This window comes from Hyperoodon ampullatus, assembly GCF_949752795.1.
Source record: "Hyperoodon ampullatus genome assembly, chromosome: X".
NCBI lineage: Eukaryota > Metazoa > Chordata > Mammalia > Artiodactyla > Ziphiidae > Hyperoodon > Hyperoodon ampullatus.
The window spans coordinates 107,323,441-107,342,368 of NC_136913.1; the positions used below are offsets into that span (position 1 = coordinate 107,323,441).

The following is an 18,928-nucleotide window of genomic DNA, read 5'->3' on the forward strand; positions in this document are numbered from 1 at the left end:
AGGACATGCTGGAGAGCCTGCCTGTAATTGCAATATGTTGCTTGTTAAAGTCTTAGAGCGAGCTCTCTTTCCTAACCTAGAAATGATACTCCCTAGATGTACATTTCCATTTTCTACTGATCTACAGCTTTTCTTTATTAGCTTCTAGGTGGAGAGAAAAATCAAACCTCTCCTTCAAGAAATCCATTAAACATTTGCTGTCTTCTAAGGGGGAAGGATGAAGGAGCTGATGTTCATGGTAGCTGTAACGCCAAAAAACAAACAAATTGGGCTTTCTTGAGAGATAAAGAACCTGCAGGAGAACCTCCAAGACATAATTAGCAATTAGCAATACTCTCCTCTCAATATGCACACCGTGCCCTAATGACTTCTTGCATGATATTTCCTTCCTCTACGGAAGTCTATGAAATTGCCCTGCAGCATTCCATATAATGAGAACCTCACTTCTGATTCACTGCCAAGGGTAAGTGCTATCTAGATTCAGCGTGGAGATAGGTGCCCTAGCTAGGCACCTAAGTGTTCTGACCAGCATTTTCAGATCAACCGATGTCTGGACATAGGTCCTGCCATCTGAGTGATTTCGAAGATCACTAACAGGGTCCTCAAACACTGTGAATACGGTTGAAGGAGATGTGATGGACACTTAGTGTGAGTCACACATTCCCTCCCTTTAAACATCCTCATTCACTCACTGGATCAGAGCAGATGTTGCCAACAGCAGCTTTAGTACATTATGTGAAAGCTGTCTTGGATGGATTAGACATTCAGCTGTCTGAAGACTGGGCCAGCTGTTCTTAGGGCCCCTTACTGCTTTGGGATGAATAAAGTGTACCAGATTACTTTAAAAGCCACGCTCAGATAGAAGGTTGCGTAAGTCAAGCCAAAGGAAAATGCGCTACTAGCTATGACAAGAAGAAAAACTTAGTTTAATGTTAACTTTAATAGATATATAAATTTTGGCACTCTCATTACTGACGTTTCCAGAGTTCATGTAAATCCTGCTCATCAGGACTCTATTACTGCTGCTTTCCAAGCCAAAAAAGAAAAAAGAAAAAGAAAAAAAAAAGAAAAGCAGAGCTGCAGGGAACCAATTATTTGCTTTATTTGGAAAAGCTGACATTCATCCTCTATGTGGCAGGTTGAATGTGGTAGGTGAGATGAGTGGTTTTCATACCAGCAGCAACTCAGGAGGATGTCAATTTCAGGCACAATACAAGCTTGATTCCTCCCTATTTCTCATGCAGAAATACTTATAATACCTGTAAGCGTTTTAAACCTGTGTAAAAGGTGGGACCCAGCCTGATGTATTTCCTTGAAAGATGAGCTGATTATATGTTGCACCTGAGTTATGCATTCACTCATCAAATATTTACTGCGGACCTACTATGTGTAAGGATCGAGCACAGGTACAAGAGGAAAAAAGAAACATTTCCAAACACTTTACCATGATACTTATGGGTGGGGACGCTTATGGCCCCTTAGGGAAAAAAGGTCATCCCCTTTAAGTGCCATTGAAATTCCTCTTAGGAATACTTGGGTATGGATAAGTTACCTAATTGGTCAATTACACAAGAAGCATGTGTAGTGGATCTCACACCGTGCAAGATATTGCTGAGGAGGTGGGGAAGAGTCATAAGAAATATTAGATATAGTTTCTCATCTCAAGCAGCTCACTTTGGTAATAAAAAACACTCCATTCATGAAAGGACTGGAAAGTAAAAGAAGGCAAAATATAATCAGGTACTAATTGGGTAGTGGAGACACTTAAAAGAAATTCAGATTTAATGGGCTGGGTTAGCCAGAGGGGCTTTATGAAAGACACATGCCTTGAGTATGGCGTTGAAGAAAGGGACGGCTTTAAACTCCGATTGTAGTTGAAATTTAATCCCCATATGGCAAATGTCAAATAGCTAAAGAGTAACCTCTTAATATTTGAAACAGTAAGTTGACCATCTAACAAATTAAACACATTGACCTCACTATATTTTTTGGCATGGAAAGGTGTTCATAATACATTAAGTATGAAAAGCAAATTACAGAACAGCATTCTATAATGTGATTCCATTATTAGAGAATAAAATATATGATATGCATAGAAAAAGGTCTAGAAGGATATATACTAAAATGTTAACAGTGGTTTTCTAGATGTGGTAGGATTATGGGTGACCTCAATTAAAAACATTTTTTGTGTTCTCTCTTTTCTAATTTTTCTGCAACAATTGTGTATTATTTGTGTAATAGTTAAAAAAAACACATTGGGTTCTTAAAACCCACTACAATGAATACTTCATAAAACCCGCTGAAATAAAAGCACACATACACACAACATCTTGGAGAAGGAACAGAGAAGAATAATTAAATAATAAAGGAGATAGGGTGGATGATATATGATGACAGACTCAAAAGTTGACTATCCTTCAGCTTAGTGGCCTAAGATGGGAATATGATCCAAGTCTATAAAATCATGAAGCTGACTGGGAGAACACGTTTATTTACAAATCCCAGGCAACAGAATTGAGGGTTGGCCCTTAAAGATTGAGAAGCTGAATTTAGAAAAAAATAATAGTAAGGCTGAGCTCTCACAGAAGGCCAAAAAAAAAAAAAATTGGAATTTGTTATACTAGGGGTAATATAAATTGAAAATATAAATAGCTTTAAGAATGATTTAGATAAATTAATGGAAGATAGGTTCATTAAAGGTTGGTTGTTAAGGAAAAGCCAGGAATGTCTAAAGTCTGTGAGATACTCAATATATTTGAAAGCGGTAGAAGGTGGCACAGACCTGACCCCAAACCAGTGCAGGCCACAGTGCTAAGTCTTCCTCCTGGAGGCTCTCTGCTGGCCAGGAGTTAACCCTTTAGTTGTTGGACTATTGGAAGTTTCCAGGAAGGAGATCATGGGGACAGGCTGGGGTGTCCGGGAGGCAGAGGGTTCTGGGCAATAACTATTTATCAACCAGAAACATTCCAATATTTTAATAACAGTTATGACTACACTAATGCATATTGGCTAAAAATTAGTCCTGGGTGTGCCTATCTTCCGAGATAGACTTCAGAGATGATGTCTGTCAGAGGTACATTGGGATGGATGGACTACAGCGTGATAATGATCTTAGGATTCTGAGAAGTCAAATGAAACCTTTAAATAACCAAAGGATTTTTAATTTTTACCTCGAGGGCTGTTCAGTGAAGCTTCCGATGCTCTCCCTCCATCTCCACAGTGACTCTGGTCAAAGGGAAGGCACTGATCTCCTGTTCCTGCCACCACTTCAAAATTCTTGGTCAAATCTTTTGTTTCCACAAGAGATTTCAACTTGTAGACTTTTCGAGTATTGGTGTCTGATAGATAAAGTGATTCAGACACAGGGTCCATAGCCAGATAGTATTTGTGAGCAGGACTTGTGCTAAGGAAGAGAAAAGTAAAGTTATTCAAAGCAATTTGTTCAGCATACACTCCCTGGGGTCTGCCTTTTGTCACAAATGGAAAATTCTCTTAAGAGATAAAAGAATTAATGTATCTTCCTCATGTACCGAGGCGATAGATACCTCTTTGTTTTTCTAGTAATGGGTCTGGTATTAAAATATAATTCAGTGCATACTGCTAACCTGTAATGTTCCTGATATTCCAATACCGTCCATTTGGGGGTAGAGAAAGAAGCAGAAGACAGAAAATCCCAGGAGATACTTTTTCTTATACATACCTTTCATAGCCCCCTCAGTTCTCCAATTACCTACTAGATGACTGCCTGGATGTCTAAGTCACCTCAAACTCAACAAATCCAAAACAGAAGTTATTCTCTTCCTGCCTTCCCCATCCTTCAAAAACCTACTTCTTGTCTTCTGGGCTTCCTGCCTCACTTGCGGTCACTACTACCCTCCCAGGGTCCTGCTGGAAATTGAAAGGCACGTACAAAAAGTGAGGAGTGTGTCTTAGGCAGGGCTGCGCTGGAGATACTTTTCCACTCCAAGCTTCCTTTTGTTAGCTGACCACTGTACTTCTCTAATACACTTTTTCTTTTTCAGGACATAATAGAAGTGATCATATTTGACCTTGTTTTGGTTATAATTACAATCATCCATACCTCCAAAAGGTGACACTCAAGTAACCTTGATCGGATTTTGGTATTCCTGAAACTCTTCAGTTACATATTTACATAGGATCTTGTGTTATTTTTATCTGCATACGTGGCTGAGCTCATTCATTAGTTTTGACTATTCCTAATATCATTTTTCCAATAGCTGCAGGAACTTTGGTTTGGGGGACATTTTGCTTGAACTTAAGGTTCATGTACTGCTGATATCATCCAAGCTCCCAACATGGAAGTCTAACCCTTACTCTCCCCTTTTCTCTCCACATTGTGCCTAATTGTGCCTGAAAACAAGCTTTCAGAAGCTTTGTCCCTCCTGCCATCACATTAGTTCTAACTCTTATCATCTGTGGCCTGGAATATTTTCTATAGTCCTGCCCATAGGAGGTGTCTTTGAAATCTTAAATCCATTTTCCCCCCATACTGACTCCAGGGTTATTCTGATCATTTGGTTCCCATCTTTAAAAACTGTACAAACTTTTAAGTGTTCCTTGGTGTGGTGCACATTCCTTTCTTCACTTAGTAATTAATTCTCTTTAACCTTTTAAGGCTTTACTCAGGCATCACCTTCTGAAGAAAGCCTTCCGGAAATGTCTAGGCTCGGTTATTTGCACTATGCTTACCTCTATTCTCGGGGATCACACATCATATTACTTTTTAAAAATGTACTGGTATGCCCCAGTAAACCACGAGAGCTTGGAGGAGAGCAATCTTGTCTTATCTCTAACGTGCTCACTGCACAGCACTCTGCCTCACACCCAATGGTCTAAGCCAGAAACCAGAAGCCATTCTTTACTTCTTCTTTCTGCCATTCCCCATATCCAGGAAAACATCATTAAAAAAAAATTCTACCTCCTAAACTCTTTTCCAATCTGCCCACTTCTCTTTATCTCCACCGTCATTAGTCCTGACATCTCTCAGCTGCACTCCTTGCTTGGTAATACCATTTCTGTATTGTGGATTTGTTCATCAAGTCGTTCAGAAGTATTTACTAAGTGCAAACAATGTGCCAAGGAACTGTGCTATGGTCTGGAGACCTACTTGTGTGCCCAATACAGCACCTTGCTGCATGAAACTCACAGTCTAGTGGGGGAGTCAGATCAGTAAATAGGCTATGATTGTCATAAATCCAAGTGTTACAGTAGAAGTAGAAAGGGAGAGAAATGAGCAGATAGGAGGGACGCGTGACCTAGCAGCAGCTATCACATTGCATTAGCATTATTTTTTTTAAATTATGAAGTCCATACTTTACTCATATTTCCTTAGTTTTTAATTAATATCCTTTTTCTGTTTCAGGATTCCACCTAGGATACCAAATTATATTTAGTCTTCGTCTCCTTAGGCTCCCCTGGGCTGTGACAGTTTCTTAGACTTCCCTTGTTTTTGATGACCCTGATAGTTTTAAGGAGTACAGGTTAGATATTTTGTAGGATGCCCCCACGGCAACATGTCTGATTTTTCTTTTTTCTCATAGTTATACAGCGATTACAGGTTTTGGGGAGGAAGACCACAAGGGTAAAGTGCCATTCTCATCAAATCAAATCAAGGGTAATAATATCAACATGACTTACTGTTGATGTTGACCTCGATCGCCTGGCTGAGGTAGTGTTTGTCAAGTTTCTCCTCTGCAAATTTACTTTCTCTCTTACTTTCCACATTATATTCTTTGGAAGGAAGTCATTCTGCCAAGGCAACACTTAAGGAGTAGGGAGTTATACTCCACCTCCTTGAGGGTCGAGTAGCTACATAAATTATTTGGAGTTCTTCTGCATGAGAACCTTATCTTTTCTCCTCCATTTATTTATGAACTCAACCATTTATTTATATCAGTATGGACTCATGGATATTTGCTTTACACTTTGCATTAAACTCCTGTGACTTTATTTTGTTGCTCAAATTGTTCCAGCTCTAGCCATTGGGAGCTCTTTCTGTGGGCTTATGTGCCCCTCATAAACCCCCATCAATGTCGGTGCGTTTTGTTTTTTTTTGAGCACTTCCTTACTTTCTGGAAGTACAAGATGTTGCAGACTCATCTTGTATAAGTCCTGCTCCAGGACTAGAATGAGTCATTTCTCCAAGGACCCCTGGTTCCTTTTATTGAAGAATGGTATTAGAAACTGAGACCTGAGTGCTGGGTGTAAGCACTATTTTTTCCACATCTCTCTCTCTCCAGCTACACTGTGAACTCTTTGCAGGCAAGAACCTTATTCCTCTCTCTACCTCAGTGCCAACAGAGGGTCCGACAGGGTTGATGTTCAGGAAGTGCTGAACTAAACTGTAGGACATGAAACTAACTAAGACATAGAGGAGTTCGGGCCTTGGCTACTTAGCCAAGCAAAATGGAGGGGAGAAGGTCATTAGAATGATTAAGATACTTCTTAAGGACTGGCATGTTCCTGATTGTATTTGTAATTGCATTTTCCCTCTAAGCATATTTATATTAATGATAGTAAGGCTGGCAAATACTGATTTGAGACCCAGTTTATGGTTTTAATTGGAAAAAAATCAAATCCAATTGGAATACTTGATTTTTTTCTACTTACCTTCATCAAATAAGAGAATCCGGTAGATTCCAGGGACATCTTCAACCCTGGAACCACCATGACAGCTGCTGTAAATAAACTGTAAAGGGTCCCAACAGATTCCAGAATTGATTTGGCAGTCATATCAGACAAAGCATCTCTGTAGCAAAGACTGCTTAAATAGGGGTTTGAGTAAAAGTTTTGACATATTTACTTGCACTTTTTGCCTTCAGAATAAAATTTTTCCAGTGCCCTTAGATCTTTCTAGAATACAGAAGGGGTCACAACCCTTCCCTGAAACAACCTTCAATACTTTGGTAGCCAGTCTGTGGAAGTTTCAACTGAGCCAGATCAATCATGTTTTGTTTAGGAAAAGTCCATAGGCTATTTTTCTATGAGAAATGTTATTTGCACAAAAGCACTTTGGAATGCATTCCATTCATTTATTATTGAATATCCCCAATGTGCCTGTGAGGGAAGTTGGAATTATCATTCTTCTCAAACCTCGGCTGGGAAAACCCAGACACATAGAAGGCTCGCCCAAGGTTGACAACAAGCCTGTGCTTGGACTAATATTAGATTAGATCATATGTGACTGTGTATGAAAATAAATACCTACAAGAATAGTCTTGTTCTGAAAGTGGCAAAAAAAAAATCACTGTTACTGTCTTCTTCTAACTATGTTGCTCAGCGAGGCTGTTCTCAAACTCTGCACACTGGCCTTTAGAAAATGGAACAGCCCAATGCACCAAATTCAAATCTGATGGTTATTTTCTTGACAGCCAACAGTCAGGAAGGTCTCCTATATTGAGATGTAATTTCTTGCCATTTCATGCCATTTCCCAAGTGCACATCAGCTCCTTTGAGATTGTTTCTTTCTACTTTGTGAAAACATGCCAAACCTGAGAAAGAAAAACCACTGGACTACATTCCAATTTGTTCTAATCCCTTGTGTCTAAACGTGTATTGCAATTTGAGATACGTGAAGATTTCTCTTACAACTTCAGTGTTACACTTATTGTCACCTTCTGGTTAGTTTTATATGCAAGCAATGCCCTTCAACTTAGCAAAGATCCCTTCATTCATGCTAGTTAAAATCACACAGATTGTTAAATGGGCAATTAATGCTTATAATTAATGCTGGGCAACATTTTACCAGTAAGCAATTTGATAACCAATTTAATTTGCTTAAGGAATCAGTTATGCTAAAGTAGCAAGGCTGATCTTGTGCACTGGTATTTAGGAAGTGGCATCTCCCAAACAAAATCCAAATTACAAACCCTATCAGTGCCATTTTGATGACAATTGGCATTTGAAAGTGAACAAATTCAATTTTCTCCTTTGCAATTTCAGGTAATTTAGAACAGTTTTGACAAGTGTAATGCATAAACAAATTGAATACAAATACTCATTATGACTAATTTCAGAGTTATGTGTCCTTGTCAGTAAATGGTCAGTTTAAAGTTTATTATTTTTTGGTGGGATAAAATAGAAAACATGAGGTCACATAAGAGGAAAATGGAAAAATCTTATTCGAGAAGGTCATCATGGGCATTCTCTCTTAATACACACGTCAACTACATTCCTGGAAGCAGGAAGATTGCTGTGCTACCTCTCGCTCTACCTGCAACTTGAGAACATCGAATCTATTTGAACTTACAGACTCACTTGTGATATCACCTAAGGAAAACACAAGCCTGAAAGTTTTGCTTTCCCAGGAAGTACTGAACGGCCAGCTTTCACTTATCTTGTTTTCTTTTTGGTATATTCTGATCCTCCAGCAAATTCCCACTTAGTGGAGCTCTCTCCTTTTGGAAGACACTTACCTGAGTTATAACTTCCAAGTTCATGTTCACATTATGCCTTTAACCTTACTTAAGAAGTTTCCCTGTTAGCGCATTATTAGGAGGTGGCGTCTTAGGCAAGAAGGGGCATTAGGTAGCCACCCATGTGATTTGCTTACCTATGTCTGGTATCTCTGTTTCTAGGGTGCACAAGGTATCCACGAGTGGCAAGTAAAAGCAAACAGAGAGTCATCAGTATCATTCAACAAGCCAAACCTAACCAGACACACCTATTCCTAACTCAGCTTGTGGCTATTAGAGGGACTCCACAGGGATCACTTAGACGTGCAAGCCAAAGTGGACCCAATCCCTCCAGGCTGCTCCTCCTAAAATGGTGTCAAGGTGACTGAATATCCTGCATGGTGGGTGGGCAAAGCTCTAAGGCAGTTTTTTCAAAAAGTTCACTCGGGACTGTTTTCATTGGAATCGGTTGGGTTCTTGCCACATATGCAGTTTCCTGGGGCTCTCCCCAGTCATATGAATCAGGATCTTGAAGTGGGAGTGGAATTCCTAGGAGTTCCATTTTGAACAAACTCAGGTGGTGATTCTGATGCAGAATAAGGTTTAAGAACCACTAAGCTAGGTTTTGAAGAAGTAGCCACTGCAAAGGGTCTGACTGTTTTAGGCTCTATTTTGTTTTTCTGTTTTGTTAAATTTTGAATATTATTTTATTTATTTTTTAATATAGCACGTTCTTATTAGTTTTGAAAGCCACTTTATCAAAATGCAAACTCTTTCATTATCAAGTCTTGCGTGCAACAGACATCCCAAACCCAAGTTTAAGCCACTTATATGATTGCAGAGATAAGATAGGGACATGTCTTGTGAACATTAGCACATTATTTAGCAATATTAAACAATTTAACAAATTGAAAGTATAAAAGTTTTCTCTTCGACCATGATAGAATGTCCCTGGCATCAAAACTGCTGCATCAAAATAGCTTTGATAAAACACCATTTACATCAAACTCTTAGGGCCTTGTGTTGTCCAGTTATCCATGCACCAAGGGGGCAACCGGGGTGGGCAAAACAGAACTGTGTCAGAAGCAGCAGAGCGCTTTGGGGAGCCCCTGATCTGTAATCCTCTTGGCACAGGGCACTGCCTAGGCTATTTCACTCTGGGACCTGGTATGGGTCTTCTCACACCAGGAGCGCAGTCCGTGGACAGGCCTGACTTTGGGTCAAATCTGCCCAGAACTAAAAGGCTATAATCATCTGTGAAATATAGTCATTTAAATTTTAAAATCCTTTTAAACCTGGCCCTTATGTCATTTTGAAAAACATGAAGATAACAAATCTTTTTATCTAAACTAGAAAATGTTCTTATTCTTTGGAACATCAGGAAAGAAGAAAAGATACAAAATGATTTCTTTTGAAGCCATCTGCAACTACTGATTCAAGTCTTTTTAAAGAGAATCTTTCTGGGATTTTACTAGTTGGGTTATGGTGAGGATCCACTGGCTTTTCTGTTTCATGGGGCCACGTCAAAAGGGTGGGTATCCCCTGGGTTGACACAAAAGATCAAAAGGTAAGGGTGGGGAGATGTGATTAGAAATCTGGCCCCAGACATTTGAACCTCTTTGAGTTTTTTTGTCTTCAGACACTTGCTTGTTTTTGTGGTCTCTAAATTACAGGGTGAGTGTGCTTGAGGCTGGCTCTAATCACCGTTACAGGGCTGATCTTCCTGAAGGAAGCTGAGTTGTAAAAATACTAAAAGGATCTCATTAAAGCATGGTTTCATCTACCACAGAGTCTCATGGTACAGAACCATTTGTGTGGCTACAAAGGGTTCTGAAATTCTTAGGTGATGGCAAGGTGTGGGGAGGGGGATGGTCTGACTTTCTTGCAGCTTCTTCTGATCCTGCCAATAATGTCACTGTGAATTTGGAAAGATGTCCCATATTATGCAGAGCAGCTTCTCTCGTTAGCATCTCAGAGGGAGGAAGTGAAAATGACGGAATTTATTTCCGGTGTATGACCTTGTTCTGTCCCAGAATTACTTTTAGTTATAGATTTAGGATTGAGCCACCACCAAAGTCGGTCTGCTGTCTAGCTGGCAATGGACTGCATGCTGAGGTGTCAGCGTGTGAGCGCTTCACAAGGGCCTGGGCCCGTCAGCGGGCATCACCACCTGGCAACTGACTGACTTGAAGCTTGCAGTGAGTTCGGAGAAAGGAGTGGAATGGCAAAACTTTTTAGAGCAAGAAATGCTCCTGATGGTAGGACCTTTAAGTAGATCTTTGATTTTGTTCAGGACCTACATGATTAAAAGGGCTGTCTATTCTTTTTTAATTAAAAACTTTTTATTGAGATATAATTCACAAACCATAAAATTCACGCTTCTCAAAGGTGCAATTCAGCAGTTTCCAGTACATTCATAGAGTTGTGCAACCATCACTATCACTGAATTCCTGAACATTTTCATCATCCCATGAGGAAACCCCATGCCCATCAGCAGTCATTCCCCATTTCCCCGGCTCCCCCAGCCCCAGGTAACCATTAATTTGCTTTCTGCCTCTATGGATTTGCTTATTCTGGACATTTTATATGAACAGAATCATATAATACATATCCTTTTGTGTCTGGTTTCTTTCACTTAGCATCATTTCTGACCTATTCTTTGTACATCCAGTGAGGTGGGGGATGGAGAAAAAAGGGACATGCCAACTTCGGAGTTGCTGTCTCGTGACCAGTCGTCATGAGAGTTTGCCTGGCCTGCTCTGTGTTGGTTGCAGCACTTTGCTTGTTCTTCATGCTGTTTTCAGCTTCTTCCCTTATACGTAGCCAGAAATATCTGAAGTCAAAGAACGGACTTCCCTGCCTGCTCATCTTCCCATGGTAGTCTTCCTTTGAAGACCGAGTTCCCACTCCTGCCACTGGTTGACTTCTTAGATCTTCCAACTTCAGCAAACCCTCATCTAAGACTGTCCTCATTCTCTGGCTCTGTCCCTTGGCCTTATCTCAACTTACCTGTCTTGTGTTTAGGGTCCTGCTTTCAGCTAGCAGTTCGTTTGAAAAGCAATCTCACAAACGAATCCATGCCCACGGATTAATGATGATTTTAGCTTGATGGGTCATTCTAACACAGGTTTCTGTGTTGGGGACTCTTGGAGAGGCAATGTCTCAACTCAGAGGAACACATTTCTTAGAGTGGAAATTGGGGCACTGTGGAAGGCCAGCGAAGATGTTTTGGGGTGAGGTAAAGGGAGCCTTTGAGTGTCAATGCTAATACATGAGGTTACACTGGGAAGGTAACCACCTATTTCATCTACATGTAGTTTGTTTCTGTCTTTGTAGCTCCAGTGCTGCTGACAAGAGGAAGGTTCTTGGTCATTTCTCAGATATTTTCAGAGCCCTCAAAGTCCACGTTCCATATGCTCCTTCAGCAGAGTACTCTACAAGTTCCACTGCCTCTCAGCATGCTAACTGCCCCTAAGTGGGTGCTATTCCAATTCTACTCAATCCCTAGTCAATGACAGGAGTTGAGTCCTGAGAACAATGTAGGAAATATTAACCAGTCACTCTAAAAGAAACAGTAACATCTCGAGAAATTTTCATGTCACAGTGACATTTGTCAAGTCCAAATTACTCAAGGTACCAAGAAGCATCTGCCAGGCTCTTATTTTTTTTTCTTTCTTTCATTTTTAATGAAAGGACAAAATAAATATCTGGAGAATAACAGCATCTTGAAGAATAACAGCATGAGGTTTTTATAAAGAATAAGTCATTTCCAGTTATGCTTAATAAGTTTTCTAATAGATTCGTGAAATTAGAAGATGAGAGGGGAGCAAGAGGATATTCATATTTAAATTCTTGCAAAGCACTTGACATGGTGTCTCCTGTTTTTACTTATATAACTATCCATGTAAGTTTTAGAAAACTGAAAAATGACCCTGAGACCATAATCAAAGGAAGAGGAAACAGAGTCATTAATTGATGAGAAATAGTTGAAGGACTTGGGAATGTAGAGAATGAAGAAGAGAAAGCTCAGGAACCTATGGTAATCTGTCTCTACACTTGCGAAAGTTTCTCAGGTAAACGAGGGAAGTGGCTTCTGTGCTTCAGATGTTAACATTTGCCACTACTGAGTGGATGTTTCATGAAGGCAATATAAGGAAGAATTTTCAACAGAGCATTCCAAAGATGCAATGGACTGTCTAGAGAGATACGTAAGTTTTCTGTTACTGAAAAGGATCAAACAAAGTACAGATGATCAACCGTCAGGGATGCAGTGGGCACTACGTTGTACCAGATGCCTCCATGGACTCTTTCTATTGCTAAGCTCACAAATCTGTGATATCACTTTTGTGTTACTGAAATATGTGTGTGTGTTTAAAATTTTAACACGAGAAGCAAGTCACTAGGGATACCTAGACCTAAACTATCTCATATAGAAATAAATCTATCTTAAAAAAAAATCTTCACAGAATGTATTTTTGCAACTCCCTAAGGTTTAATTGCATGATCTTATAAGCTTCCCTTCTTTATTATTTTATCTCAATTTCTCACTGGAAGGAAGCACTAAGATGTATATGTGCAGATGAAATCTGCAGTAAACAGGCAAAGGGATACTATATACTTAAATAACAAGAAATAATATTGTTGTTCTTGGCATGTTGCTAATAATAATCACATAACTGACTTTTCCTTGCCCTCCCCATTCAGCCAATGGGGGATCAGCTTGAGGAAATAAATGATCATCCACCAATGAAAATGAAATTATTTTTGAGGTCAGATGAAAGAAACTCAATTGGGGACAGTTTGGATCGGTACAGCTGAGAGGAAATATCTATAGTCTTCTAATCTTTGAAATGTCAAGGGGCATCTGGAATTGTTCAATGTGCCCCCAAATGGAACAAGAGGATGAAAGAGAAGGAAATCTAGAAGGGCATCCAGTAGGAGTAAGCTTTATGTCCTCTCAAAATGTCATCAAACTCTGGGCTGAGAAGTACACATCTGTGGATCTTAAAACAAGTTAAACCGTTTAAGACATGTAAGAGGATGCTCAAATATTAACGTGAAGCCAATTTTATAGATAGAAAAGTAGAAAACAGAGTAGTTAAGTTATATAATGAATAACCTGACAGACAGTGAAGATCTAGAATGTTCTGTATCCCTTTCTGTAACAACTTATTGAGGATATTGCTCTTTCATTCACAGCTTTAAATGCAACCAATAACATAATGACTATATATAGTCTGTGTTTCCAAGGAAACAGGTGACTCAACCAAATAAAATGACTAATATGCACTGGAGGGGGGCAATTAAATTAACTGATTTTAACATCAACCAAAAACTGGTACGAAATGAAGTTTCTGTCTATATACAGTAGAATTCAATGACCATTATGGTTGTGAAGCTAGCAAAGCCCCTTATATCAACTTATTTCTCCCCAGGAAGTTTAAGCCTGGAAAAGTTACAAAGCAAATATAAAAATTCACCAATTGTATGTGAAAGATGCAATGTGTACAGTACAGGCTACCGATCAGGATAGATACTTTTTTAAAAAAAGTGAATCTAATAAGAACTGTATTAGTTTCTGAGTAAACATGACAGATAATGTTTGCTGTCACAGACTGGGTGGATGGTATTGACTGCAGTCAAATAGGGAGTTACCTGTTAATTAGGTCAAAATGATCATATATATATATATATATATATATATATATATATATATATTCAATCAGCTTATTCCTCCGATGGCCAGTCAGAGGAGTGTCGGAGCAGAGAAGGAAGAACTATTTTTTTCTTCTTGAACCTAATGCAGGGAATCTTAACCATGAGTCTATGAAAGGGCTTCATCCACGGGTGGGGGCGGGGGATGTGGGGAGAGGGAAAATTTGTGAGCCCTGAATTTTTTGTGAATGTTTTTTTCTGGGGAGAAGGCCCATAACATACAATAGATTCTCAAAAAGATCTGAGAATTAAAAAGAGAATGTTAGGAAGAATTGCTCTACAGGAAGTCAGCTCAGAAGAGCCAGCCAGGGAGACTCAGGCTAAGTGAGGGCCTGGGTGTATGAGCTCATTGTGTGCACTCGCCTATGCATTTGAAGAGCTGTGACAGTGAGAGAGAGCGGTGTTTTGGAGTAAGAAGGAGTAGAGGGATTGGAAAATACTTCACGCCATCAGAAATGAATTTTCCTTTATACTGAGAAAATCACTGCAATTAGGGTCCAAGTTATTCTACTTTAGTCTTCAAATGACTTTATGTTGAAGGTCATAAGGTACTTTGGACTAAAATTCAAATTTGTGAACTGTTAAGGATCCTTGACGAGGGAGAATCTCCTTGATGAATGACAATTGCTCCACCTTAGGTAAATTTGCATTTAAATTACAACGGAAAGGACTAAATTTAGCTGGGTTTTCTTTTTTGTTTTTATAGATAATCCTATGGTTTTTTCCTCAGAGGAGTTAGCTATATAGGGGCTAGCTATATAGGTTTTATAGGGTTGGCTATATAGGGTCAGCAAGACAAGGTCTCTGTCTACCGGACGGCCAAGATCTGCATGCCTGGAAATATTCAGATGGTGAATGAATTGTTCAGTGCTCCACCCATGTTCCGCATCAGGTAGACAGAACTTCCCTAGGATTTTGAAAACAACATAGAATGCTGTATAAAACATTTGCAAATCCAGGCATACAGCCATCTTGGCCTTCCTTATTGACTTTCCAGTAAGTAGGTGCCCAAAGGGATATAGTGCTTGTAATGACAAATCCCAGTGAGGTATGACATCCCGAGGTACATGAACATTTGATTAGGGCAGGGTGCTATGAATTAGTACCTCTCTAGACTCTGTAGATGTGCTTTATCTTTATAAAATCTTAATTTTACAATCTATTTTTTTATCAGTCAAGGGATTTAACAGCTTCGTTCTCTATGACAGCGTTTGCAATTATAATTAAGCAATGTATTAAAACTGGAGTGAATTAATGTGAAAAATGGATGGGGGCTTGGGACTAGAAGATTTCCCCAGCTAGGTATGAAAGACTAACTCAGTCTGAGAAACAGGAGGTAGATTCCAAAGCAAAGCACGAGAACCTGAAAAATTTTGAGGACTGTCCTTATGTATTCAAATTTCCATGTTTGTGTCAACATGAGTGTTAAATGAAAATGACCCAAGATTTTGCATGTGCTTTCACTGGTCTTGACTGTGCTCCATACATACAAGTTGTTCCATCATTGTCTCTATTCTCCCAGTCACTACTTTTCAGGTCAATGAGGTGATGAATGAGGCAAGAACTGTTTTGTCGAATAGTTTATAGAGTGGCGCCAAAGTCTCCTGGAACAGAGGGAAATTTTCAGCCTAATGCCCTGAAGGCATGTGTCAGGGATAAAGCTGTCATAACCAATGAGAAGAAAGGCTCTACCAGTTTACCCAGGGAAAGGGAAACAGGTCTGTTTATCTCTACTGGGATGAGAGAGGATGTTTTCCTTTTCTAGGGCTCTGGGGGACATATATTTGTGTCTTATATCCTTATAAAGAGAAATAAAGCTGATTAAGCCATGGTCTATTTACTTGCTATCTTTGTGTAACTTCAAAATATGAAATACCAAGAGGTATGAATTCCTTTCAAAAGGTGCCAAAATACTTTGTACTCTCAAGAAAATTTCTAAAACAGAGGGAGAAAGCCTAAAGATGAATGCTTTAATCATTTTTTCCCAATGGATTAGAGCTTGTAAGGATAAAAAAGTAATCCTTCCTCAAAATGCCACACAAACACAGATGGCCATTTTCCTTTTGATGAAATGACCACTTCAAAAGACTGGACCTGGGGAACTTAGAAAATTTAGCCTTTTGGATTTGACAACACTTCTACCTGCTAGAATGAATACCAGATATTGCTGATCAGTCTTCATAGTGGCCAGAGCAGGGGTTGAGTGACTTACCTGAGCACTCAGAAGTACTGAGATCCATGTCAGTGACAGGAATGCACCCAGGGAAGGCCACACATACAGGGATGTCAACACTTCCTGGTTCTCCAAAGCAGTGCTCAAAGGTTTCTTCAAGTACGAGTAGCCATGGTGACCTATGTCTGTGTCCCTATTCCTGCATCTTAGCTCAGTACTACAATATGGGCAACTGCATTTTCTGCTCCTTCTGGCAATGCCTTGTCTCTTCCTGTTTTCTTATTCTTGCTTTTTCCTTATCCACTAAAGCAAACAGGGATTAGAGGAGACTTACCTTAATTCCAAAATACTAACGGAGTTTCCCGAGGGAAATATTCGCCTTACAAAATTGAAGTCACCAACATACACACTACCATCAGGGCCAGAAGCTAAGGCAACGGGAGCAAAGAGTTTGTTGTTGTGGGCGAGGCCATTGCAGTTGGTGCAGGCAACACTCCGTTGGTGTCCATTACCCATTATGGTTGATATGACTGGAGGCTGCTGGGAAATGAACATATTTTCTCCATTCCCTTTATGTATGATTCCTAGATCCAAGGGAAAAAAAAAAAGAATTAAAAAAATTACCACACAATATTCTCAGTGATATTTTAATTTCTCATTGTTCAAAGCAGGAAGGAGCGTTGGCCTGCTATAAAAGAACTTGAGAGTGAAGCACATTGCCCCAGGTTTTATTTAACTGCACAGCTACAACAAATGGCAGCATAACACTTTGCCTCAGTTTGCCCATCTGTGAAATGGAGTAATATACCCAGTCCCTTTAATGTTGATTCTAAATGCCTCAATGAAGCATTTAATGACTAACTTTTAATGATCTCCTATTCACTTTGGGCTCTGTGAATCATCCGTGGCTCATTTTTCATCTCTGGCTGACTTTCTTCTGATGCCTGGTGCACACCTGTCTGACTTCAAACCACCCACACTATGCAACGGGTTTGTGAAAAGGGAGTATCAGTCAATTTTAATATTAACCTTAGCAAAACACAATCAGGAAGGTAATCTACTTCTGTGAAAAGAAAAGAAATCATATTGCTAGAATGCACTTCAAAGATATAAGAAAAGGACTTGAATTTTCCACTCTTTTGGACCATATCTCACTATCATCCGTGCAGGAAATAGAGATACTGACTTATGAGAATGCTGGAAAATACTTTGCAGTCATTTTCTGTGGGCAATCTCATCCATTCTCACGGCTTTAACTCCCATCTCTCTATGCCGAAACTTTCTCCTGTCTAGAGTTTTCACCTGACATGCAATTTCCTAGTAGATCTCTTTACTTGGATGCCTCACAGGTACCTCAAACTCAACAAATTGAAAACTGAACTCATTATTTTTATTTTATTTTATTTTTCTGCACTCCCCTACCAAACCCTCCTCCTCCTCCTGTGTTCCCTACTGATCTTCCGAGGTATCACTAGGCGTGTATTTACCCAAGTTGGGAATGTGGGCACCACTGTGGCTCTTCTTTTCCTCACTCTCTAAACCTAATTAATTACTAAACCCCCACTGAGTCTACCTCCTAAAATATGTTGAACCAGTTTCATGGTCTCCGTTCCTACCACGACTGCTTTCGTTCAGTTTGTCTTAAGTTCTTGGTCTCCTGGTCTCCATGCATACCCATCTCCAAACCACTGTCCACACTCCTGCCATAGAGATTATTTCAATCTGTGGCTTAAAACCTTTTAATAGTTCCACACCCTCTGTGGAGTAAGGGGTCCATTCCTTATTATTAAGGAATACAAAGTCCTTCATGATTTGGCTCTTGCCTCCTTCTTCAGCCTTCTGTCTCATCGCCCTCTCCTGTGTCTCCTGAGCTTCAGCTACAGCAAACTATTTACAAGTGTTTTCACATGCTTCCATTACTCTCTGCTTTTTTTAAAAAATCATTTATTTATTTATTTATGGCTGTGGCGGGTTTTTGTTGTGGCACGTGGGCTTCTCTCTAGTTGCTGTGCAGCATGTGGGATCTTAGTTCCTCGACCAGGGATCGATCCCACGTCCCCTGCACTGGAAGGTAGATTCTTAACCGCTGGACCACCAGGGAAGCCCTTCCTCTCTGCTTTTGTACTTTGCTAGTCCCTCTATCCTGAATGCCTTCCTCATCTTGTTTGTTTGGGAAACTCTTACCTATCCTCCAAAGCTCAGCTCAGTTCTTCCCCAGTGCTCTATCCAGCCAGAATTAGTTACTTCCTCCTCTGTATGTGCAGTTTTCCATAGCTCTGTTATAACACTTGCCACATGTGTGATACAGTTTTCATCACTTCTCTGTCTTCCCTATTAGAACATGAGCTCCTTGAATGCACACCCTCTGTCTTACTCCTTCCTGCGTTTCAGTGCCCATCCCTGTGGCCAAGTTGTTATAAGTGCTCAGTAAATGTTGAAAATAGGCTTTGAGTCTCTTATAGTTTCCTTGTCCAAATTCCAATGATTTTGAAAACCTGCTGAGCCTGGGCAGAAAACCCAAGGAACAAGTACTGCTGTGCTAAATAGCTCACGTCTGCCCAGAATGAGCCAGGACAGGTAAAAAAAAAAAAAAACAAAGCCATGTGGTGAGAAGGCATGCCAATGT

General features: G+C 39.9%; 1 protein-coding gene across 3 annotated transcripts in view; it reads right to left on the bottom strand.

Annotated features, from left to right (window-relative positions):
* The window catches only part of TENM1 (teneurin transmembrane protein 1), a gene marked incomplete at both ends in the record, with an annotated part of 582,495 nt that overhangs the window by 102,498 nt on the left and 461,069 nt on the right, over positions 1-18,928 (bottom strand). For 2 of the 3 annotated variants that reach the window (XM_079727499.1, XM_079727497.1), the window contains 3 exons: positions 3,171-3,403; positions 8,573-8,593; positions 16,637-16,886. In XM_079727499.1, the coding sequence (XP_079583625.1) occupies positions 3,171-3,403; positions 8,573-8,593; positions 16,637-16,886 (504 nt within the window). The remainder of the gene's footprint in view (positions 1-3,170; positions 3,404-8,572; positions 8,594-16,636; positions 16,887-18,928) is intronic. The other variant, XM_079727498.1, reaches the window with a different exon arrangement.